At 44.6% G+C, this 21,152-nt stretch overlaps 1 protein-coding gene across 6 annotated transcripts in view; it reads left to right on the top strand.

Moving 5' to 3' along the window:
* The first annotated feature begins 1,066 nt into the window (after positions 1-1,066).
* The window catches only part of cbfa2t3 (CBFA2/RUNX1 partner transcriptional co-repressor 3), a 42,106-nt gene continuing 22,020 nt past the window's right edge, over positions 1,067-21,152 (top strand). For 2 of the 6 annotated variants that reach the window (XM_019279364.2, XM_019279362.2), the window contains exon 1: positions 1,067-2,064. In XM_019279364.2, the coding sequence (XP_019134909.1) occupies positions 1,860-2,064 (205 nt within the window). In that variant the 5' untranslated portion in view covers positions 1,067-1,859. Of the gene's footprint in view, positions 2,065-8,196; positions 10,328-21,152 lie in introns of those variants that run through there. The other 4 variants (XM_019279360.2, XM_019279363.2, XM_019279361.2 and 1 more) reach the window with 4 other exon arrangements.

The following is a 21,152-nucleotide window of genomic DNA, read 5'->3' as shown; positions in this document are numbered from 1 at the left end:
ACACAATACTCCAGAATACATCACTGATGTATATGTCTACGTGTCAGAGAAACTAGTTCTGAACTAAACTAATTCTCGTACATTTCATCAGAAGGGAAAAACCTCTGTTTATCTGGAACACATGAAGTAAACATGGGGTTGGTGAGAAGGGCTGCCCACGTCAAATTCTGCGGAACAAAACAAAAATGTGGTGCGAATTCCCAGTGAAATCGTTAATGTGAAGAGTAGAATCACATTCTCTTAAACTGTTGTAAATATAAACATTAGGGTCACTGATAGTTTTCAACTGAGGAAGAATTAACGTATGGGTTAAAATGTCTCACAGTTCTCATGAAACCTTTTCCAATAAACAAGCTTTAACAAGCTATCTGTCCAACACAGAAAGTCTGAGAGCCAAAGCAGCTGCTGAGAAAAGTCGATCATTCAACAGGCTAACGACCCAGATATTTTTATCTGTAGTTGGTGGACCAAACCAAACCGTGGCTAAATGGACAGTAAATACTGGACTAAGAATTGTCATGTGGCCAAAAATGAGGCATCAATGGAAACACAAGAGGGACTTTTAAAATCAGGATTAACAGTAAAACAACTTCCCTTTGAACTGGCAGCTTCGGTCCACACAGTTTCATTTTAAATACTTGATGTGTATGTTCAGTTCATTCCCAGCTTTGGTGAAATTATTATCATCAGCGTGTTAGAGAAAGCCTGAAGTTGAAGTTTGAATTAGGAAAAAGATAAGTTACAAACACAAACCCTAAGAATGAGTTTTTGATTATGGGACAAAAGAATGCGTTATGGCCACTGAGCAAGGTGCACAGAAGCAAAGGCTTCTGGGACGGAGGGATGGCGGGTAGCTTAGAACTGAGGATGCAAGGAGGGAAGGAGCGGCTACTGGCCGCAGACACAGCTGGTTCCTGACAGAGGAAGCACAGACAGAGGCCCCGGTCCCGCTGCCTGCTGCTGTCTGTTGCTATCACCGCAGCCAGCACTGCTGCCTTGCCTCCCCAGGGACTGCAGCCCTGCAACACGCAGAAACACACGCGCACACAGTGAAACATACTAACACACACTTCTCTTTTGAGCTGCAGTGGCAAGCAGGACAGGAGGAGGGTTCAAATGAGAACACAGCCCCTTAGCCAGAGCCACGAGACGAGCTGACCTGCCACTGACATACACACACTCTCTCAACACACAAACACACACACACATGGACTCTGCGGGAAGGGGACGAAGAGAGATCGAGAGAACAGAATGAACAGAGAAGAATCAGGAAAGGAAGATGTAGACACAAGCTGTGCCAAGTATGTCTAAAGGAGACTGCAAAAGAGACTTCTAGCTGAAGACTGTCAGCCGTGGGCATTCGACTATCAGACGTCTTTCTAAGGCAAAGCTGTACACAGACATGAAGCAAAGACAAAATACCAGAGGAATTCAGGAATAATACAACGAGGATCAAAGTCTTTGGCGAGGAGGCAAAAGGAAAGAAGAGGAACCTCTGGCTGACTGTCTGGCCCGTTTTTCTCTGTTCTGAGCTTTAACTACAGTTAAGTCTGTGTCCTTGCATGGCAGTTCAGTGGGTCATACAATGATCTACTGGAGCCTCAAAGCCTCAAAACCGGCTGAATATTATGAGAAAAATCATGTGAAGCCTGTAGGACACATTGAAGAGAAGGTCCAACGGGAAAGTCTTCTAGCAATTTGGAGCTCATAGTTATTTTTAACATTGTTTTGTATTTGTCGTTGCTACACTACTTGGACCTAGAGACGTGCATAGAGTGCCAGTGTGCCGCCACCTAAACCTTGAAGCCTCTCACCTCACACATCGCATTTGGAAAGCAGTGGCGATCTGAAGGTCCGAAATGTCTGCCGAAGTCTACTTGGAGCGGCAGAAGATGGCCAATCTGAGAGCTGGAACTTCGTCTGCTCCGGTGTTTGCTCCATGTGTCCCCACGGTCACACTGATCAGCCACAGAGAGCTGAGGGATAAACACATCACCCACAGGGTCCAGCCTCTAAGCCTCGATCCAAACCTGGCAACCAGCAGTCACTACAGATGTAGTGAAGGTAGGAGCTTGTCATCTTAAAGGGCCTTGTTTCATGAAATCTTTTGGCAGTGTGTTACTGTGATGAGTGATGGAGGGTCCCGCAGCTGTCAGGTCTGCTCATTAAGTTGGAGTGATTGACGGATAATCAGTTTGTGTTGACTTAGCACCGCATGCTATAAGGGCAATATGAGGTTTCCTCATCTTGCCAGTAGACCTGTTATTTGATGATTGAAGATGGGGTTTCAAGGTTACAATGACATCAAGGGTTAGGGTTAAGGAAAGGGTTTTTTTAGAGCACTGGGTGGGTGGGTAGGTTAGGTTGGGAAGTTGGGGGGTGGGGGTGGGGGGGTTGTCTTCCTCTGGGCTTCCCCGTACAGCTGCAGGGAACAGAACTAGATTCTGGAGTTTCACTGCTCAGTTTCAATGGCTTCGTGAGGCACATGTGGGTCATGAGGGTGCATCGCAGCGAACGACGGAGGGGGAAAGTTTAAGGGAGCGTTTTGCAGACAGACGAGCGATGCTTGAAAGACATCCAGGAAAGAAGAAAAAAAGAGGGAATAGAAGAAGAAAAAAATGTAATTGATTCTTAAAGCGCTGAAAACACTGAAGTAGTGCCTTTAGGTAAAAAATGAAAAACCTTCACTTAAGTCAGCAAGGGGTTCGAGGAGGGGGAGATGCATTAAGAATCAGACATTAAAGGCCCAATTTTCTAGACTCTAAATATGTAGAAAGTGTAAGCCAGAGCAAGGACTAATACCCAACGGAGTGAATTACCTGCAGCGCCTGCCGTCTCTTGGCAGTAATGAGCTTTGTGAACGTCGCAGCGATAAGGCCTCTATAATTAGGCTTAGTCATAAGCACCCCCCCTGTAACTCTGTGATAAAAACCCAGTAGAACTCTGGTGTCGGCGTTCCAACCTATTCACACACACTCACACACACACACACAAATACATACACTGAGGAAATCAAGTGTCAATGTGAACTGTAAACACAGCTCTTTGTCTCAAGTAGTTTACCTAATGTGAATGTGTGTGTTTGTGTTTCTTGGAGGGAGATGTGGTGGTGGTGGTGGTGGTGGTGCGGGTTCATATAGTCCAGCGTTATGTTCACACTGTATGGAGAAGCAGTAGTAATGTGTGTGTTGGTGCGTGTGCACGAGTGTATGTGTGTGTGAGGTGTTGTGAGTTGCAGCATAGGCTTCCTGTGAGGGAGCAGATGTCGCAGAGCTCAGGCACAGCTGCGACGGGCGATAACCGCGGTGGCAAGAATATGTCGGCACGCTGGCTCTTCTCCCTGGGTCTTATCAGCCGCACACAGCATACAGACAGACACACGCACGCACGCGCGTGCACACAAACACACACACACGCACACACTCATATAGACACTCTACAATAAGGAACTGCCACCCAGCACTAGCACACCCTCACAGCAGGCCCAGATAGAGGGAGGAAAGGCAATGAGAGAGATGGAGAGAGGGAGAAAAGGAGCGAGGACTAAATCAAGGGACTTTGAGGGAGAAGGTGCAGTGAATCCCTAACAAAGCCTTGGCTCATGTCTGCTGTATCATAGACTTCATAATTTTGTGCCAATCCTAATCCTCTATAGCTATGAATAGGCTATTCTTTACTGTTGTCTCTCACAAAAGGAGATAGGAGTGCATCACTTTGATGTCACTTTGTGATATATCATAGAAATTGTTAGATCTGTAGGCATGTATGGACTTTAAGATCAAACTTATTTTCATGCCTGTATTCTTTTCATCCTTAAACATGCTTGAAATATTTTTTGTCACCAAGGTCAAGCTCATTAGAACCTCACAATGTAGTAAAATCCGATGCATTTCAGAGTTTAAACCAATCGTATTGTTTTATGATTCTCTGGAAGTTAGTCTCGCAGTTGTCACCCGATTCACCCGGTTCATGATTACATCACCGCACCCCCGGCACAGATACGAGCATATAAATGTGGCAGAGGTTTAAAAAAAAAAAAGATGGATGTCAATGATGCAAGAAGAGGAAGAAAAACTAAGTAAATAAGGAAGGAAAAATAAAGTGTGTGGGAGGAGAGGCAAGGTGGTGATGAGAGGTGAGAGAAAGAAATAGAGAGAGAGAGAGAGGGAGGGAGAGGGGGGAGAGAAAAGTTACCCTCTCTATTTCCTCAGCACCAGCTTTGTGGTTTCTATGAGGAACAGATGTTCACAACTTGATACAGTGCCTCATCCCCCTCTGCTCACTATCTCCACTACCAGCACCACCAACTGTCTGCACACACAAACACACACTCACACAGTCACACACGCACGCACACATATTGTCTCTTGGGAAAGACAGTCATATATAGCGGTGACTTTTTCATGTGAATGTGCGGGGGCATATTCACCTGCATACTGAGGACTTTTTACTGTCCGTTCCCCTCCACGCTGCATATCCTGTTCTGTTCTTGAGTCAACACTTGATATAATCAGGTGTCACTTCCTCTTTTCTCAGTTTGCACTTCAGTTGGTCAGCTGTGACCCTGTGATCTTACTCAGCCTGGCAGTCTGGCCAAAGAAAACACGCAGATGCGTGCAGTTACCGTACCTGCATGCAAGCAGAAGTTAAAAGTCCACATATGAGTCATCCTTGTCGTGCAGATAAACAACCAGTGTCTGTTTCCAGATTAGTCTTTGGTGGTTTGGATGTACAATAAAGGAATTTAGGTTAAAAAAAAACTTGCATATGAAATATTAAAGACAAATTGGATTTAAAAAAATCTGCATACTGGAATAGCTGCAGTAATGCATTGTGTAGTGCTCTTATTCGAGTTGTTCTATGGCAGAAACAACCCTAGAAGTCAAGGACATTATTTTTTTTTCTCCAAAGAACATGGATTGAATTTTGAATTCCCATCATGTCTGAATGATTCAAACAACCGACACTTTGCTGCTTGATTGCAAACAAAATGTCAGGGGGTCTATGGGTGCAATTTGTAAAAGCAGCATTCCAGCGTACGTGCTTGAGTGGGTGGGTCAATGATCCGTTACACCGCGGCGTGTTACAGAAAGACTCTCTGTCTCATCCTCTTTCATAACATTAAGGAGCGGCTCCAGGACAAGCACGCATTAAAGATGTTAACGCACAAAGTGGGGGAGCACAACATCCTCTTCAGCACGTTATCCGAGGAGCTGTGTTTAAATTACAAAACCCATGTTCATAGAGGATGCATGTGATTTGGAGGGAAATGTCTCAATGCAAACCCAATCATTTCTATCAGCGTTTCAATCAGCGTGACAAAACTCGGTTGTTGTTTTGTCTATTTTGACAGAGTGAGATGTACTCTTTCCCCCTTCAAGACTGTCTGGAAGCTGCACTGGTGACTTTAAACTAACACAAGAGTGTGGTCTGTTGAAGGTGCATGAGAGAGGAGAGGATAAGAGAAGAGCGCAGGAACACAATGGGTCTAGCGTTCCTTTCAGTCGGCTCAGGGCCTTATCTCATTTCAACACACTAGCCTGTGACTGCCACTATAGGAAAGGATTTACAATGTGAGAGTGGAGGAAATGCTGCAAACTTCTCTCTTTCTCTCTTGCTTTTACTCTGACACACACGCACACAGAAATAGTTATTTCCATACCAACACAATGAGCAAACCTGGTTCTTGTATCTCAGTGAGTGCTCATCCATCTAGGGGATGCTGTCAACATAACAGAGTCCAGAGTCGGGCCATGAGGAGAAGAGGGAGGTGGATGTTTGTGAGGTGACAGAGAGACAGAGGAGTGAAAGAAAGAGGAGACAAAGCTGTTTTCATCATTAATGCCATCAAAGGGACTTCCAGTCGCGGTATTATGGCACAGAGAGTTCATCGAGGCGAGTTCCCACCGTGTGTGTGTGTTTCATTGTGCAGTTTATCAGGAAGGCCACATGGAGTGTCAGAGCTAACCCAGTGACCGCTCAACAAAAGGCCAAATTAAGAGGAGTGAGAGGCTGTCGTACAGGGAGGCTGACAGGTTGACTGACGTCGTTCCCGAGGAGAATAGCATCCTGTCCATCTTAGAGCTGTCACCTTGACAGGAATCCTTTCTTTGGATGCAACCCCCATCACCAACCTTCCTGTCACTCAAGGCCACACACACATACGCACACACACACCTCTTCTCTTTTTAGTATTCTGCACGGGAAACAAATAAGCTACCTACAATAACATACTAAGTAGACACACACACACACACAGTGCTTCATGCGTATAGAGGGCCATAACTCTATCCACAGTACACTGAGTGTGCTCTACCTGCTACAGTAGCAGCTAATCAATGCTAAAAAAGTTACACAAGATTCCAAGCAATTTAATTCTTGCAGTTTGACCATTTTTCACAGGTTGTTATATTGTTACGTTCAGTGCATGACTATTAAGTAAATGTACAGCACGCAAACCAGGCCTTTGTACAACAAACACAGTATAAAGCTCTGCAGCTCCGGAAAGAACAACGTGAAAAAATAGTTCCTATCATGCAACTTACAATGTTTTTCCAATACTGGCCCAAACTGGGGGAGTAGGCAACTTTCATGTTTGAAGTTGAATATTGATACATCAATGAGACTAGTTAGCAGTCTGGTCCTCTGAGGCTGGGGGGCCAATGTAGTGATTTGTGCTGGTTCTTTGACTTTGTGTCAATGACTCTGGAGATGAGTAAATGTAAGTCAAGACTAGCAGTCTCCATGAGTCTCCCTACAAAGGGTCTTGACTTTCTGATTTTTAGGTTTTCTAATCATCTATTAAACCATACGATTATTAACACAGAACATGTGTTTGTTTGTTTTGTTTAATTCATAGTAAATGTTATTTCTAACACAATATAGCCTGTTACTCAAAAATACATCAAGTCTGCATTTGGATTTCTCCTTGCAATGCATGTTCCTGGCTCCAGTTTGGTCGGACAGGAGCATTTCGACCGGCCAAAACTGCCAACCGACCAGAAGGTATCAGCCCTGAAATATATATGAGTGTCATAAACACTCCATCTCCTTGACAACTGTATTTTCACCATGGTGCAAACACACACTGCCTCTGACAGACCCAGCTTGTAATGGTCTGTGCATCTGTTTATGCGTGTGATATTGGTATGTCTAAGTGTGTTTGTGTTTGTCGGGGTTTACAGCAGCTTTGCAGTAAATCTGCAAACTGTGGTTGGAATAAAAACACTGGCACACCTCAGTTTACCTGAAGCCATTTCTTCTTATGAGCAGGGGTAGGGACACAGTTATGATCCAATCAAAGAGCACCGGGGCTTCCCCCTGCATGCTTGTTCACATTATTTAATCAGTACTGGAGCGTTTTTCAAAAGTCCTCCTGGCTCAACGTGAATGCAGCATTTGTGTTCGAGGCTGGTGAGACTGGAGTTAGGGCAGAGCAGCTGTCTGTGTGTACTTTACAAGCTGCTTCTGTTTGTTCTGTAGACACAGGAGGGGTCAGGAGGGTGTCAGCTTTGTCTTCTGTCCACCTCTATGGCTATGTGTGTGTGTACGTGTGTTTATGGGCGTGTGTGTGTGTGTGTGTGTGTGTGTGTGTGTGCGTGTGTGTGCCCGCCAGAGGGAGATAGAGAGAGGGCAGGTGGGTGGGGCAAACACAGGACAGGTGGAGGATTCTCATATAGAGGTACCAGATGTACCTGCTTCTGTGTATTTCTGTCTGACTAATTTTGGTTGTTTGTTTAGTGGTAGTGCACCAAAAACAGGTGCCAAAAGTCTATTTTTCATCCGCAGGAGAGCTGAAATGATTAGTCGATTACTAAAATTAGCTAATTGACAAAATATTAACCTGCAACAATTTTTCGCTTTTTAAATTTTTGATGCTTTTCTCGGTTTTATAACAGGATTTATATTGTTTACAAAGCAAGCATGCTTTAGCAGGCAGTCATACATATAGACAGATACAAATTTCAGTATTTTCTAGCATGTTTAACTGATTAATCAAAAAAATATATATATATTGACAGATTTACCAACAAATTCTTTGTAGCCTAATCTGCTGTCCTTGGACAGGTGTGTCACCTTAGAAAGAATGAGCTATTGCAAGAGTCAAATATAAATGTGCAGCAATAATAAAATGTACGTATTTATGTAGGTTAAGTGTACTATAAAGTTAGATACTATGCATATGTGCAGAGTGATTAAAAAAAAGGAAATTAATGATAATCATCATCATACTTTTTAGGCCTTCTATACATAACAAATGCTATCTTCCAGAACACTGGTTCATTTACAGACGTGTTGATCAATGTGCATTGTCCCTGAGTAAATAAATAAATAAATAAATAAATAAATCATCAGCCCAACCAACTGACTGTTTACTGAATGACACCTGACAACACAATGAAACCTTTATAGGCCACATTTTACAAGCTCTGCAGTATTTACTGTGTGTTTGTCCACATTGCATTCATTCAGCTCTCAGTAAAGCTGATCTTGTATTTTTTTTTTCTTCCAAGTGCTAAATAAAGTAAATAAAGGCTGCAGTCTTATGGACTCTGCTCTGCCTCCCCTCGTTGTCCCCGTCGTCCTGATATGAGGAAACAGCGGCCCCCGCGGGCAGACAGCGGGACTGCTTTTTTTTTTTATTTGAGCGTGCTCCTATCTGAAGTAATTACACAGGATAAAAATATTTATGGCAGCCATGCATGCACATAATATAGTCTGATTTATGCATCTATCACTGCGTAAAAATGTAAAAATAGACATTTTTGTACCCAATAATCCCTTCATGTGCGTATTTTTCTGTGATATAGAGTCTGTTTAGCCTCCAGTGGAATAATCTTAATAATTTTGTGCACCTCTATGAGATTTTTTTTTTTTTTTTTTTTCACTCTCAAATTTGGATCTTGTTCAATTTAGAGAGGATTCCTGTACAATAGCTGCCAGCTCCTGCTTCTGATGGTACCCGAGAGAGAGAGAGAGAGAGAGAGAGAGAGAGAGAGAGAGAGAGAGAGAGAGAGAGAGAGAGAGGTTAGGAGCTCCAGATGGTGTTTAAACGCAGACAGAAGGCTACATCGAGGACACAGAGAGAGAGAGAGAGAGAAAGAGAGAGAGAGAGGAGGAGGAGGAGAGAGCCGCGGTTACTGCGTTACAGTGGGCCCGTTTTGCTCCACTCATCAGTGTGAAGACAAAACACACAAGTCTGAGAAAGAGAAAAAAATCAATAGACGAAGAGAAGAGAGAGAGCTTCAAATATGCTCGGCTGCGATTTTCTTCGGGAGAAGTGAGTCTTTTCTAACACCATCTGAAGGCAGGTCGGCGGAGGATCCGCGCGTCGGAGGAGGAGAAGGACCGTACAGAGAAACGTGGTAGTAGAGCAGCGGAGTGTCCACAGGCTGTAAAGAAAGAAAGAAAACACACATTTTTTATTTTTTATTAAAAAAAAAAGGGGAGTCGACTCTGTCTCAGCGGATGTATAAAGGGACTTGTTCCTGACAGCTCGGACTGTGGCTCAACTGTGAACTAAAGCAGAGGGTTTGAAAGTTGTCACAGGAGGAATAATAGACGCACCCTGCAGACAAGAGGATCCGCATCTTGATCATTTCGCCTTGTTTTCTTTTTACACACGAGAGGATTTGTGGACAGTGGTAGACAAACAGAAATAGTTTGGTTTGTTTTGAACAGGACTGCGCGCACAGAGGACGTCTCCGCGACTGAAGCTGTCTTATTTCTTCTTTTATTTCTTGTATCTGTGGTGGTTAAAATGAAAAAGAGAGCGGATTTACATCACCGGGACAAGTTGTGATTTTTTTTTTTTAAACATCATCTTTAACAAGAAGAAGCTGTTTCCTTTTTTTTTTTTTTTTTAATATAAAAACACAAAAACAAAAACAGACTGCAAAACCAAAGACATCAGTGTGCTGAGGACCCAAGAGCCCTGGCTTTGATTTCATTTCTTCCCTTTTTTTTTTGTCGATATAACCGAGAAGAGAAATACCTCATAATTTATAAAACCTGGAAAGTCAAGACCCCTTTTTGAACTCCCCAAAGGAAAGTTAAACATTTTCTTTTGTGTCAGACTCTGGCTTCTGCCTCTCCTTCCTCTCTTCATTTATAAAACTAATTTAAAAAAACAAGACAAAAAAACAAAACAAGAAAAAAAAGAGGAGATAACACCTGAATAGTTTCCCCCACTATTTAGCAAAAAGGCTTTACCCTCTTTTTTTATCCAAATAATGAGGATTGAGACGATATAAAAGCTGTTTTAGAAACTATCCGGTGTGGATTATCACCGCTACGATTACCTCAGCTTGACCTCGACCTTCACAAAGTAAGTACAACCTGCAAACTCGACTTTATTGAAGCGAATCGTTTGTTATTTGGCGTGTGCTGTTTCTTAAATGGCTTGCAGGAGCGCACACTGGGTGTTTGTGTTTCATATTTAAAGGCTCAGACTGCTAAAATATGTCATGTTTAAACTCTGACATTCTGGACATAATGATGTTTGCAGCCCTACAAACCAGACTATACTGTGTCCATATCCTTTACCTCTCTAGATATATATTTTTTTTCTGTTATTCTATCCACTTTATTTTAATCTTTTTAGATATTAAATTGTCTTTGGAGGGTTTAAGATATTAAATATAGTGAAACAACACAAGTGAAATAGAAAATTTCTTATTTTTAAATTCTTGCTTATAATAGATATGGAGATATTGACATGGAAACTGTAGCATATCACACAATAATTATAATAATAATAATAATAAAAAAAAATTATCAAGGTCCAATAGGTCTTTAGCTTTCTTTCTTTAGCTTTTTATTGTTACTTTATAGTTGCTGAGGCGGAGACAGACTTCATGTCTTGTTTGCCCCATCAGTCTGTGCTGCACATCGAAGTGATGCTGAGACAAAGTGATGACGCAAAATCTTTGGTCTCCATGAACTTGGTGTCCACCTGGACTGGATGGAGGTGATGGGTGCGAAGAGATAAATTTAAACATTTACCTTGCACTGAAGTCTTCAGAGCAGCCACCTCCACCTTTTTTTTTGTTGATCGCAGTGCAGCGCATCGCCAGAAATAAGTGTCCTAAAGACTGATCTTTTCTGGTGAGTGTGGGGTGTTTACGTTACTAATGATAGCAACTTGTGGAGACATTTTCTTTAAGAAAAAAAAAAAAGGAGGTAAGAGGGAGTGTTTAACAGGAATACTATGGCAACCGAAGGAAATAAACACAAGTGAGAAGTGAGTACAAAAGCTGAAATCATGGTGGATAATTTATAGCAACCCCTTGTGACTGTGGGGACACTCCCTGAGAAGAAACAAGTCCAGCCAAAGGTTTCTACCCCCTACTTGAACAGCCTCAGCAGCGCACTCTCCTGCCTGTGAGTGCAACAGTAAAACACTCAGGCCATTTTCTCTGCAGGACACGGCCCTGTATAATTGGCCCTGGTAAATATCATCTGAATAATTGAACAGCTGATAATAGTCTCGAACAATGGATGGGAGGTTGCAGAGGTGAAACCGCAGTGCAGACACCCTGCCTCACCGCACATTATACCTCCATCACCACCAAGCGAGCGTCTCAGCCACTCTCCTTCCACTGCCGGGCCGCCCCATCTCTCAGCTGGGCTGGGCCAGCCTCCTGCTAAGGCAGATGTCCCCACTTCATCATTAAGTAGCTCTCTTAAAAGGCAGGCCATTCATTATGACCCCAGTCTGCCGAGTGTTTATTCAGTTCCCATCCACCACAGGTGCACGGATGGGATGTCTGCTGTTTTATACACAGAAGGAAACACACCGCAGGACTTTTAGAAGAAAGCAGAGTACCTGTTTTCTTCCACAAATACAGCATCAGGCGAAGAAACAAGCCGGCAGAGGGTCAGCTCTGACAGCCCCCGTTATTTAATGACAGATAGAAGAAAGACGTCTTTACTTCTCTTTGCTTCATGATGACTTCTGCTCTTGTTCTTTTATTGTTCTGTGATTCATTGCTGCTATTTCAGGCACGTCTTGACTAATGTTTTGCAAACAGGGTATCAAAGACGTAATATTTTCTGTACTCGTCCTTGTGCCAGAGTTAACCAGATAGTTTATCAGTGAGTTAGATATTACAGTAAAAAAAAAAAAAAGAGATGCTGAAAGCTGTTACTGTTTTTCATCGTCTCAGTCTAACAGTGTCATCTGGTGCAGGTAAAAAGACTCAACACTGTGACTTGATGCTGCAGGAGCTGGGCTCTGTGTTTACGTGTTTACTGTATGAGTGTGTGGGCTTGTTGAGCGTGCTTTGTGTGTGTGTGTGTGTGTGGTAATTATTGTAATCTAAATGCAGGCAGTGCAGGTGAAACTGGCTGTCTCCTAATTAATGAGTGGAGCAGATGGCAAAGGGTGGGCGCGAGCTGTGAGCGCACAGCGAGCCGGTCAGGTGGTCAGCACAACTCAGACACCTGGGCCATCACAAACAAGAGAAGCCAAGCGGTCGACACAAGCCAGCGACTGGCCTCTGTGTGTGTGTGTGTGTGTGTGTGTGTGTGTGTGTGTGTGTGTACGCGTCTGTGTATGTATGGGCCCCCTGAAAGTCAACAAACATATCTAATATCATGCGAAAATTAGTCCTTGTCACATGTTAGTCGTGAACTGTTGAACTAAAGAGGTTTAAGGTAAGGTAGGTTAGGTAAAACTAAACAGGAAATGAGCCCTAACTTGTAATCAGGTTGTTTATAACACAAAGTTACACAGTGTGTGTGTGTGTGTGGCCTATTTATTTTTATGTGGTGTGTGACGTCCTCACTGTGCCACGGTCCTATAGTAAATAGAGGCTCTATTCTTATAGAAACATACACCAAATGACGTGTGTAGAGCTCATATTTGTGCCTTCTGAAGCGTTTCTTTATGTTTCTGTGCTCCCAAGTTGTCTATTTATTTGCGTCACTCACAAATAGTGGACTGTTTTCCTCAGTTTGGCACATTGTAGGCAATCACTTAGCTTTGCCTCCAGGGTGAGACCATTAGCCTCTAATAGATAATTTCAAAATAACAGACAAGAGTAGATCCTCTTGCTTGTATCGTAGAGAACGCGCTCCAGAAGAATGGAAACTGCAGAAACTGAGGAAGCCATAATTGTTGGTAATACGAGTGTTCGTACCAATGACGCCCTGCTAGTGTGTGTGCTCATGACAGAAGCAAAAAAAAAAAAAAAAAAAGGCAGACCGCTAAATTGGGATGGTTTTTAAAGAGGAGACTGGGAAATGTTGTGGAGAGTTACGAGGGTTATTTGACTTTCACTGTAGTTCTTTGGTATTTCTGTGTTCTGGCTGACTAATTAAAGTCAATCTTCTGCAGAAACATGGTGTACACTGTACAGTTAAAGCGTGTGAATTAGTGATTTTCTGTAAATATGGGTGATGAAGTGACTTTCCCGGCGCTGCATCTCTATGGTTTCACCGCTGTTTATCCTAATACACAGTGGGAAAGACCAGTGTGGTTCTGGCCGCCTTCTGCTCCATCCTCCGTCCTATGTATGTGTGTGTATGTGTGTGTGTGTTGGTCTGCTCTACCCTGGTCTGTTCCACATGTGTTTGACATTACTGTGACAAGGCTGCCCAGCCTCTCGGGGGAGATGGAGAATGTCAGAGACTAGAGCGGAGAAGCGAACAGCTTCCCAACATCTGATGGAATGAGAAACACATCTCGCTGGATGGCTGGCTTGCTGACGCCACAGCGTGGGAGCAGAGCTGAGGGCGGAGGCCAAGTAAAACCCCAAATGTGTGTGTGAAATATCACTTTTTCTCTCTTTTGCTCATTCGCTTCCCTACATGTGCACATATCCACTCATACTCCCAAGAATAACATATAGTGACACACACACACTCCATTTCTTCCTAGTTAGTCATGATGCTGTTTTGCATCCACTTGAATTATCTGGTTTCTTTTGTTTGGATTTCCAAGCATGCACAGCAGGTGAAACGCTCCTTACCTGTGATAGTTATGGCTGAGCATTTGTGAAAATTACTTGTTGGATTGACTCCTCATTTTAACTAAAATTACTCCCACATATATAGCGCTGACAAATTGAATCCTCAATTACGTATTTCAAAAGGGGAGGCACATTTCCAGTGCACAGCAAAGCTCCGTCGTGAATGCGGTTGCGAATAAATGTCACAACATCGATTAATTTGCATGTACCGTACGTAAAGCTGAATTGCTGACAGCTACTCCTGAGAGAGAAAAAACACTTCCTCCTCCACCCTTCCTTGTCCTTGTGTCTATTTCACCTCCTGTTCTCCTTCCTCACCTTTTACTTCCTCACTTGTCCACCGACCCCTGACCTTCTGTTGACCCCCATCTCTTCCTTGTCCCATTCTCCCCGGCCAGCACCTTCTCCCCTCCCGACCCCTCTACTTCACGGTAGGAAGTGTGTTCAGATCAGAGTCAGACACAGGAAACAGCTGGACTAATCTACGGGAGCGCTGAGCTGTGTTTTAATCAAGCCAAATGGACAGGCCAACAGAGAAAATGGGAAGTTCATATCGCCACCGCTACCTGACATAATGAATCCCTCCCTTTCCTTCTGCCCCCACGACGAGGCCTTTATCACAGGCAGGGAGTAAACAAGCACAAAGGAACACAGACTGAAGTTATTAAGGCCTCCAATCCAAAGCAGTCCTCTCTCTGGACGTCTGAGGAAGTGCTGCAACAGAGGAGCGTGCACACAGATTGGGAAGGAAGGCACGTCTCTCGCGTTCGCTCCCTTTCTCTCTCTCTCTCGCTCTCTCCGTGTACAGTATTTGTGAAATTTAAAAAAGCCGTTATCTCCTGGAAACAGATCCTGTGCCACACAGATGGTTCCGTCTCTCTTCAAATGGGAGGCTGAGCCATTGAGTGCCGTTGTGTTACCAGTTAGTTGTACAGACCTTAATCTCGGCTCCAGCCTTCCTTCCTCTGCCTCTCTCTCTCTCTCTCTGTGTGTCTCTGCACACACACATCCAAACAAACTCTACCAATACACATAAAAGTATTGTTCGTGTAAAGCACTAATTTCACCAGGAAATAAACATTTTGGCTTCTCAGGGGGTATTTGAAGTGCAGAGGGAGGAAGGTCACAGATCTTAGTGATGTGTCAAAGAGCAGTGGTCACTTTGAGGAGCGAGTTTATCGGCTGGCATTTAAAGTCACCAGGAGCCTCAGCGGGCGCGTACGAGGTGTGTTTGATGCTTTCCACTCAGTCTTTCAAGTACTGCCTCAGAGAGAGATCATCCCATTAGTAACACGCTCTGACCTCTGTGAGTTATCATTCAACGGAGAGGTTTTCTACATAGATCTGTGGTCTTTCACATAAACAGGGCTGCTGTGATTGTGCCCGGAGACCACAGACTTTACAGGATCGCCCTCTGAGAACTGCAGTATGTGTTGGATTCATAAATGAGTGCTTTACGCTTGCTCTGCGCTTTAATCATTCAGTCCCTGACACCAAACGGAAACTAAAACAAAACACAAACGATGAAAATGATCAAATGAACTGTCATCAGACGCGCCATTAATCTTCTGAACGTTCCCCAAAAAAACAAACACAACGTTTTGTTGAGAGACGTTAATCCTCAGAGTCCATTTCTGCTTCAGCCTTCAGCTTTCCCTCTTCAAATTATAAAACTGTCACTAATTGACCTTTCAATTAGCCGCAATGTTAATGCAGTAAAGTTGGGAATTACAGTAAAGTGTTCATACGCTAACTTCAAACAGACTTTTTCAAACGTCTTATGAATCACAAAGAGTTCCTTTGTGACAGCCGTCCACTTACTCTGACCACGACATGACAGCGGGTCATCTTAATTTGCCAATTAGCTCACTTAATCAGCATGTTATTGGCACCACAAGCCTCTCTCTCTCTCTCTCTCTTTCTCTCTCTCTCTCTCTTCTTCGCTGGCTCGCTCTGTTTTTGTGACGGCGTCCCGTAGTCGGCTGGTATCCCAGAGGAGTAGCTGGTATTTATTTCAGCAGCTTCCAGCATGAGCTGGCTGTAGGCTAAATGGAGAAACTGTCAAAGCTTCTCTCTAACCTGTCACATGAATGCCCCCCTACTCAACCGCCCACCTTCTCCCTCTCTCCCTCTCTCTCTCTCTCTCTCTCTATCTCCACCACATTCTGTTTCCCAGTGGCTTATGTGTGTGTGTGTGAGTCAATGTGTGAAACCTATGGGGTCCTGCAGGATAACACAGAACACCCTACCCATGCCTGGCTAATGTCAGGAGCTATTGTTACTGTGCCTTCGGGCCAAATGAAGAGACATGAGAGCGCTGGCAGGCTGGGGAGCAGTTCAGGCTACAGACAGTTTTGTCAGCGCTGACAGCTCCATAGTGACAGAGCAGACATTTAACACTGAATGAAATGAAATACATGACATCAAGCAGGAGAATGACTAATCCGCTGTTTGTTTGCCTGTCTTAGCTGTAAGTGACAGCTCAGTGTCAGGTTTTTTAACGCCGCGCACAGCGTAAGAGCGGAGAGGAGGAAAAACAGGGAGCCACGATTCACACGTTCGAGTCGGGGGGGGCGTTATAAGGAGGAAGGACGGAGATGCTGCAGTTGCCGCGGTGTGTGTGCGTGCGTGTATGTGTGTGTGTGTGTGTGTGTGTGTTGCCAGGGTCAAATCTAAGTATTTTGTGCTCCATAAATCAGCAGGCAGCAGCGGTGACGTAAGAACAAACAGAGCTGCTCTCTGCTGCAGCTGGCTGAAAAAAAAAAAAAAAAAAGAGGGAGAGAAACAGGAGAGAGGAACACAGAGAGGGAAAGAGAGAGCAGGACAGCAGCTGTCAGGCCTCCATCGCACACCTGTCACACAGGAAGTGAGCTGCCCGGCCACTGTTTCCTGGATACACCTCCTCAAACACTGCTCCTGGAAGAAACGGGAGGGAGGACATCTGCTGCGAGGGAGAGACAGACAGACAGACACACAGACAGACAGACAGGCGGCGAGACCGATACACTGATGAGATCAATAAGATACAGACGTTTGCTGAGGATGAAGAATCAAATGGCAGATAAGACAGAGGTTCTCATGCCTTGTGCTGTCTTTCTCATGTCGGCCGCGTCGTGGTCCTGAGTTTAGAGGATGTTTGTGTTAGAGCAGAGCTCTGTGACAGACAGGTCACTCTGTGGAGACTCTAGTCTAACTCTCCCACAAATGCACCGAGCCCACATGCCCCTAAACTGAACAGTGGGACATTCCCACGCTTGCTCCTCTCAACCCCCCCCTCTCCTATGACCAACATGAACTAATCCAGATGTAGTGTAGCCGCTCACAGATGTACTCATAACTGCTCTCGGCAACCTTCCTCACTTGGTTCACAGTCTCGGCCTCCGTTGTTGATGACCGATAACTGATCAGAACAGGAAGTGATGTCACTCGGATCGCTCCTGGATCGCTTCTCCTCCCAGCCTCCAGAGCCGCTCTGTTGTGGCTGCTGTTGGTAGAAAAACCTCCTCTTTGTTCGTCAGGCTTGTCAGACTGGGTCCTCAGGAGGCCCCCCTTCTTGCCCTATTCCCAGGCTGCCCTTCATGCTGCCTGTATGCAATTAACAGAGTAATTAAAAGCCTGATGAGCTAATTGGTGCTGGGTGAGGCTGCAGGTGTTTGGTCGGGAGAGCTTATTTATAAAAGTGCACTCATTCTGAACATTCCCTGACAGATGATTTATGTGCTATTGAAATGTTTATGACTTGACTGATTGGTTATTGGTTATTGATCAAAGCAGTCAATGCTAGACGCTCGAGGTGATCAAAGGCGGTAATTCCCAACGTGATTCGTTCGTGAAGCCAAACCAGATACTTTTGCAGAAACGGTTGCTCTCCAGATCAGGTAGTAATCAAACCAAATATTTTCAAATGTAATTCATTAAGAAATTCATTTTTCTTCCTCTTACAGTGCCAACCATCTGCATCCATGTATATCTATGTGTCGCAAATAGATATGTAATGCTCAGTGGGATGAAATAAAACAAAACCACAGCTTCAAGTCTCGAGCTCAGGTCTCAAATTTACCTGTCGGGTTGCATCAGGTCAGATCTCAAAGTTTAAGTCTCGAGCAGAACTCTATTTCATACCTGTATATCAATAGTCTGTTTGATATTAAAAATGAATTATGACATGTCTGATGGAGCCCGCTAACTAAGCTCATCTGAGAGAGGAATGACGAAAGAAAATCTGATCTGATGTTGAGACGTGGCAGCCTCAGGCTGAGCTCTCAGCTGGCAGAATTAGGCGCACGGCTGACAGGACGAGGAGGAGAAGATGTAGATGAGAAGCAACAAAGGAGAGTTATCATGCAGAGCAGAAGCTACATGTAAATCCTCCTCTCTGCTCGTGCCTGTCTGCCTTTCTGTCTCTCTGACCCATTCCCAGATGTATATGCGCAGTCACCTCCTCATATAGCCGCCTGTGTGTGTGTGTGTGTGTGTGTGTGTGTGTGTCTCTCTTTCTTTCTTGTTTCCTACTTCCTCCCCCATATCTCTCCCCTCTCTCTCTCTCTGTGGCAGCTGTGCTGGTGATGGCTGTGTGCCCATGGTGCAAGCTGGCTGTGGGGTCCCAGGTGGCCCACATGACAGTTATTGATGTTCAGGTGTTCAACTCCTCTCACACAGAGAGCCTAGAGCCACACACACACACACACAGATACACGCAGGATCACACTACACGTGCACTCCAATGTAGTTCACATGCATATAGAGAATACATGCAAGTAGTCGTGTACGTGCACAATTATGTGGCTAAACTTTGCATTCCTCTACTGCTGCTGAGGAAGTGTATTCAACATAGAAACAAGCACAGCAGAGAATTTGTGCATACAGCTGCCGGGCCGTCTGGAGAGCAACAAGAATTACAGTTTCACCATGTGAAAACAACAAGCTAGTCATTGTGAAAATGTATGTGGTCTAGTTTGTATATGATTCCACCGGTCCAGTATTTGTGACCGTTTTCTGTGTGTGTACATGTGGTGGGATAACCAGTGTTGGTACCGGTGCCCAGTGCACTCCTAACACACTCCAGATGTGTCTGGCTAGCCAGGGAGTTGTTCTTGGCACAGCCGCCCCGGCCGAATGTCACAAATACTTTCCTTTATTTAGGAATGGCTCTGGGTTAGTGGCTGGAGAGAAGGAAGGCGGCGAGGATGGATGGATTGCAATGGGTGGAGGGAGGGAAGGAGGGAGGGGAGGAAAAGGAGGAGAGGTAGATGAAAAGAGCAAAATAAATGATTAGCAATGTAGAAGGACAGGGGCAGGGAGAGGAGGAGGAGGAGGAGGAGGAGGAGGAGTGGGGACTAAGAGAAGAGATGTAGAAGGACAGAAGATGGAGAGGGAGGAGAGAAGGAGGAAGGAGCGATGAGGGAGAGAGGCAGAAACAGCTCCAGTCTAGCATCTGGATTTTATTAGCAGCCGTTGGGAAAATCTGAAAAGGAAGTTTTTTCTCTGCGAGCACGTCGGCAGCAGTGATATGCTGCACATAACCACTTCACTGCCGACGAGAGGAGCCAGGCCCTCCCAAAGGAGAACAGATGGTCGCTAGAACTTCAATACAATTACATCAATAACAGCTTTCACAGATATAAGCAGTGTATGACAGGATCCCTGCAGCTCAGAGAGACAGAAGTACAGCTCCTCTACCCTTAGCACCTCTGGCTCTGGATTGTCTTCTATCTATCCTCACTCCCTGCCTGTCCTCAAGTTATCTTTGTTTTTCTCGCCCGTTTGCCCGTTTTAAAGGAAAGTGTTTGAAGCTTTTGACTTGGCGCCTTGTCATTGATTTGCTCATGGTAATCTGATCAAAGACAGGAGGGATATTGTCAGTGCTTATTAAGGAGAACCCCTCCACTCCCCCCGGTTTGTTTTTTTTAAATTTTTTGCTCTTTTTTTTTTTTTTTGTTCAGCATGTTTGCTCAGCCGGCGCTGCATGTGTACTATCACAGGGATTCTCAAGTAACATAGGGGAAAGTATGTGTTTGTGTCAGCAGCATGAGCATATGCATCCAGCAAACATGTATCTATTAGTGCGTGTGTGTGTGTGTGTGTGTGTGTGTGTGTGTGTGTGTGTTTGCGCACACACACTGTACAGGCCTGTCTCCCACCCTGTCATTAGTGAGAGCTGTAAAGCCTCTGAACTCTAAATCAGCTCAAGATGAAGTGGAGTCTGGGATCTGTCTGCAGAAGCAGCTTGTGTGCTGACACACAAATGTATATATATATATATATCTTACACACACACACACACACACACACACACACACACACACACGCTCCCATCTTACCTGGGACACAGTTCAGACTTCACACTGATAACAAGGCATCAAGGCAGCACTTTTTGTAGATTGCTCTAGGTCGCAGGGATATGACTACTGATGTCAGCAGTCTTTCTTTCTGAATGGCATGTGTGCTGGTTGTATGGCAGTGGAGGATGCAGTAGGTGCTGTATCCTGAAGTCTTTAGATCCAGGACACAGGGCTACAATCCCCATGTTTTGATATGAAGGCCTGGTGGGAGGCTGGGGGCCAGGGGGCTCAGGCTCTGTTTGTGTGGACTCCTCAGCGGCCTGATAGGGAACAGATGTGGGAAGGCAGGCGGCCGGGCAGCCAGCCAGAGCAGCTGGGAGAAATTAAAAACAACAGCATTCCTGGAGACTGGGGGAATTACAGTGGGAGGGAGCGAGGGATGTAAGGAGCGAGAGACAGAGGGAGAGTTTTAGGGCTATGTGGTCACTGACGAGAGTCTCCGCGGAGTAGGAGATTGAATAGACAGGGGGGATTTAAGGGGACTGTTCTGCGGTGGTTAGCCGAAGCTAATAAGTTGCAGCTGTATTTCCAGTGGAAGCACGGACACACATGCACACAGATATGCATACAGTCAACACACGGACGTATGCCAATGTGAAATGAGAGCAAAATGCATCTGAATAGCATTCTAGTGGCTTGTCATTACACGATAGTATTTATTTGTGTATAGTGAAGGCATATGACTTAAATCTATAATGAAACCCCAAGACAGCTTCAGAAAGTTTGACAAACCACTGTGCAGTGTGTGTGTGTGTGTGTGTGCAGTAGTACAATATATGATCTGTGGTTTCGTGTGCCTCACAGTGAATTGTTTTTCATCTTATTTCATCATGGCACA

This window comes from Larimichthys crocea, chromosome VIII (genome assembly GCF_000972845.2).
Source record: "Larimichthys crocea isolate SSNF chromosome VIII, L_crocea_2.0, whole genome shotgun sequence".
Lineage (NCBI taxonomy): Eukaryota > Metazoa > Chordata > Actinopteri > Sciaenidae > Larimichthys > Larimichthys crocea.
This window is presented reverse-complemented; position numbering and strand designations above follow the sequence as displayed.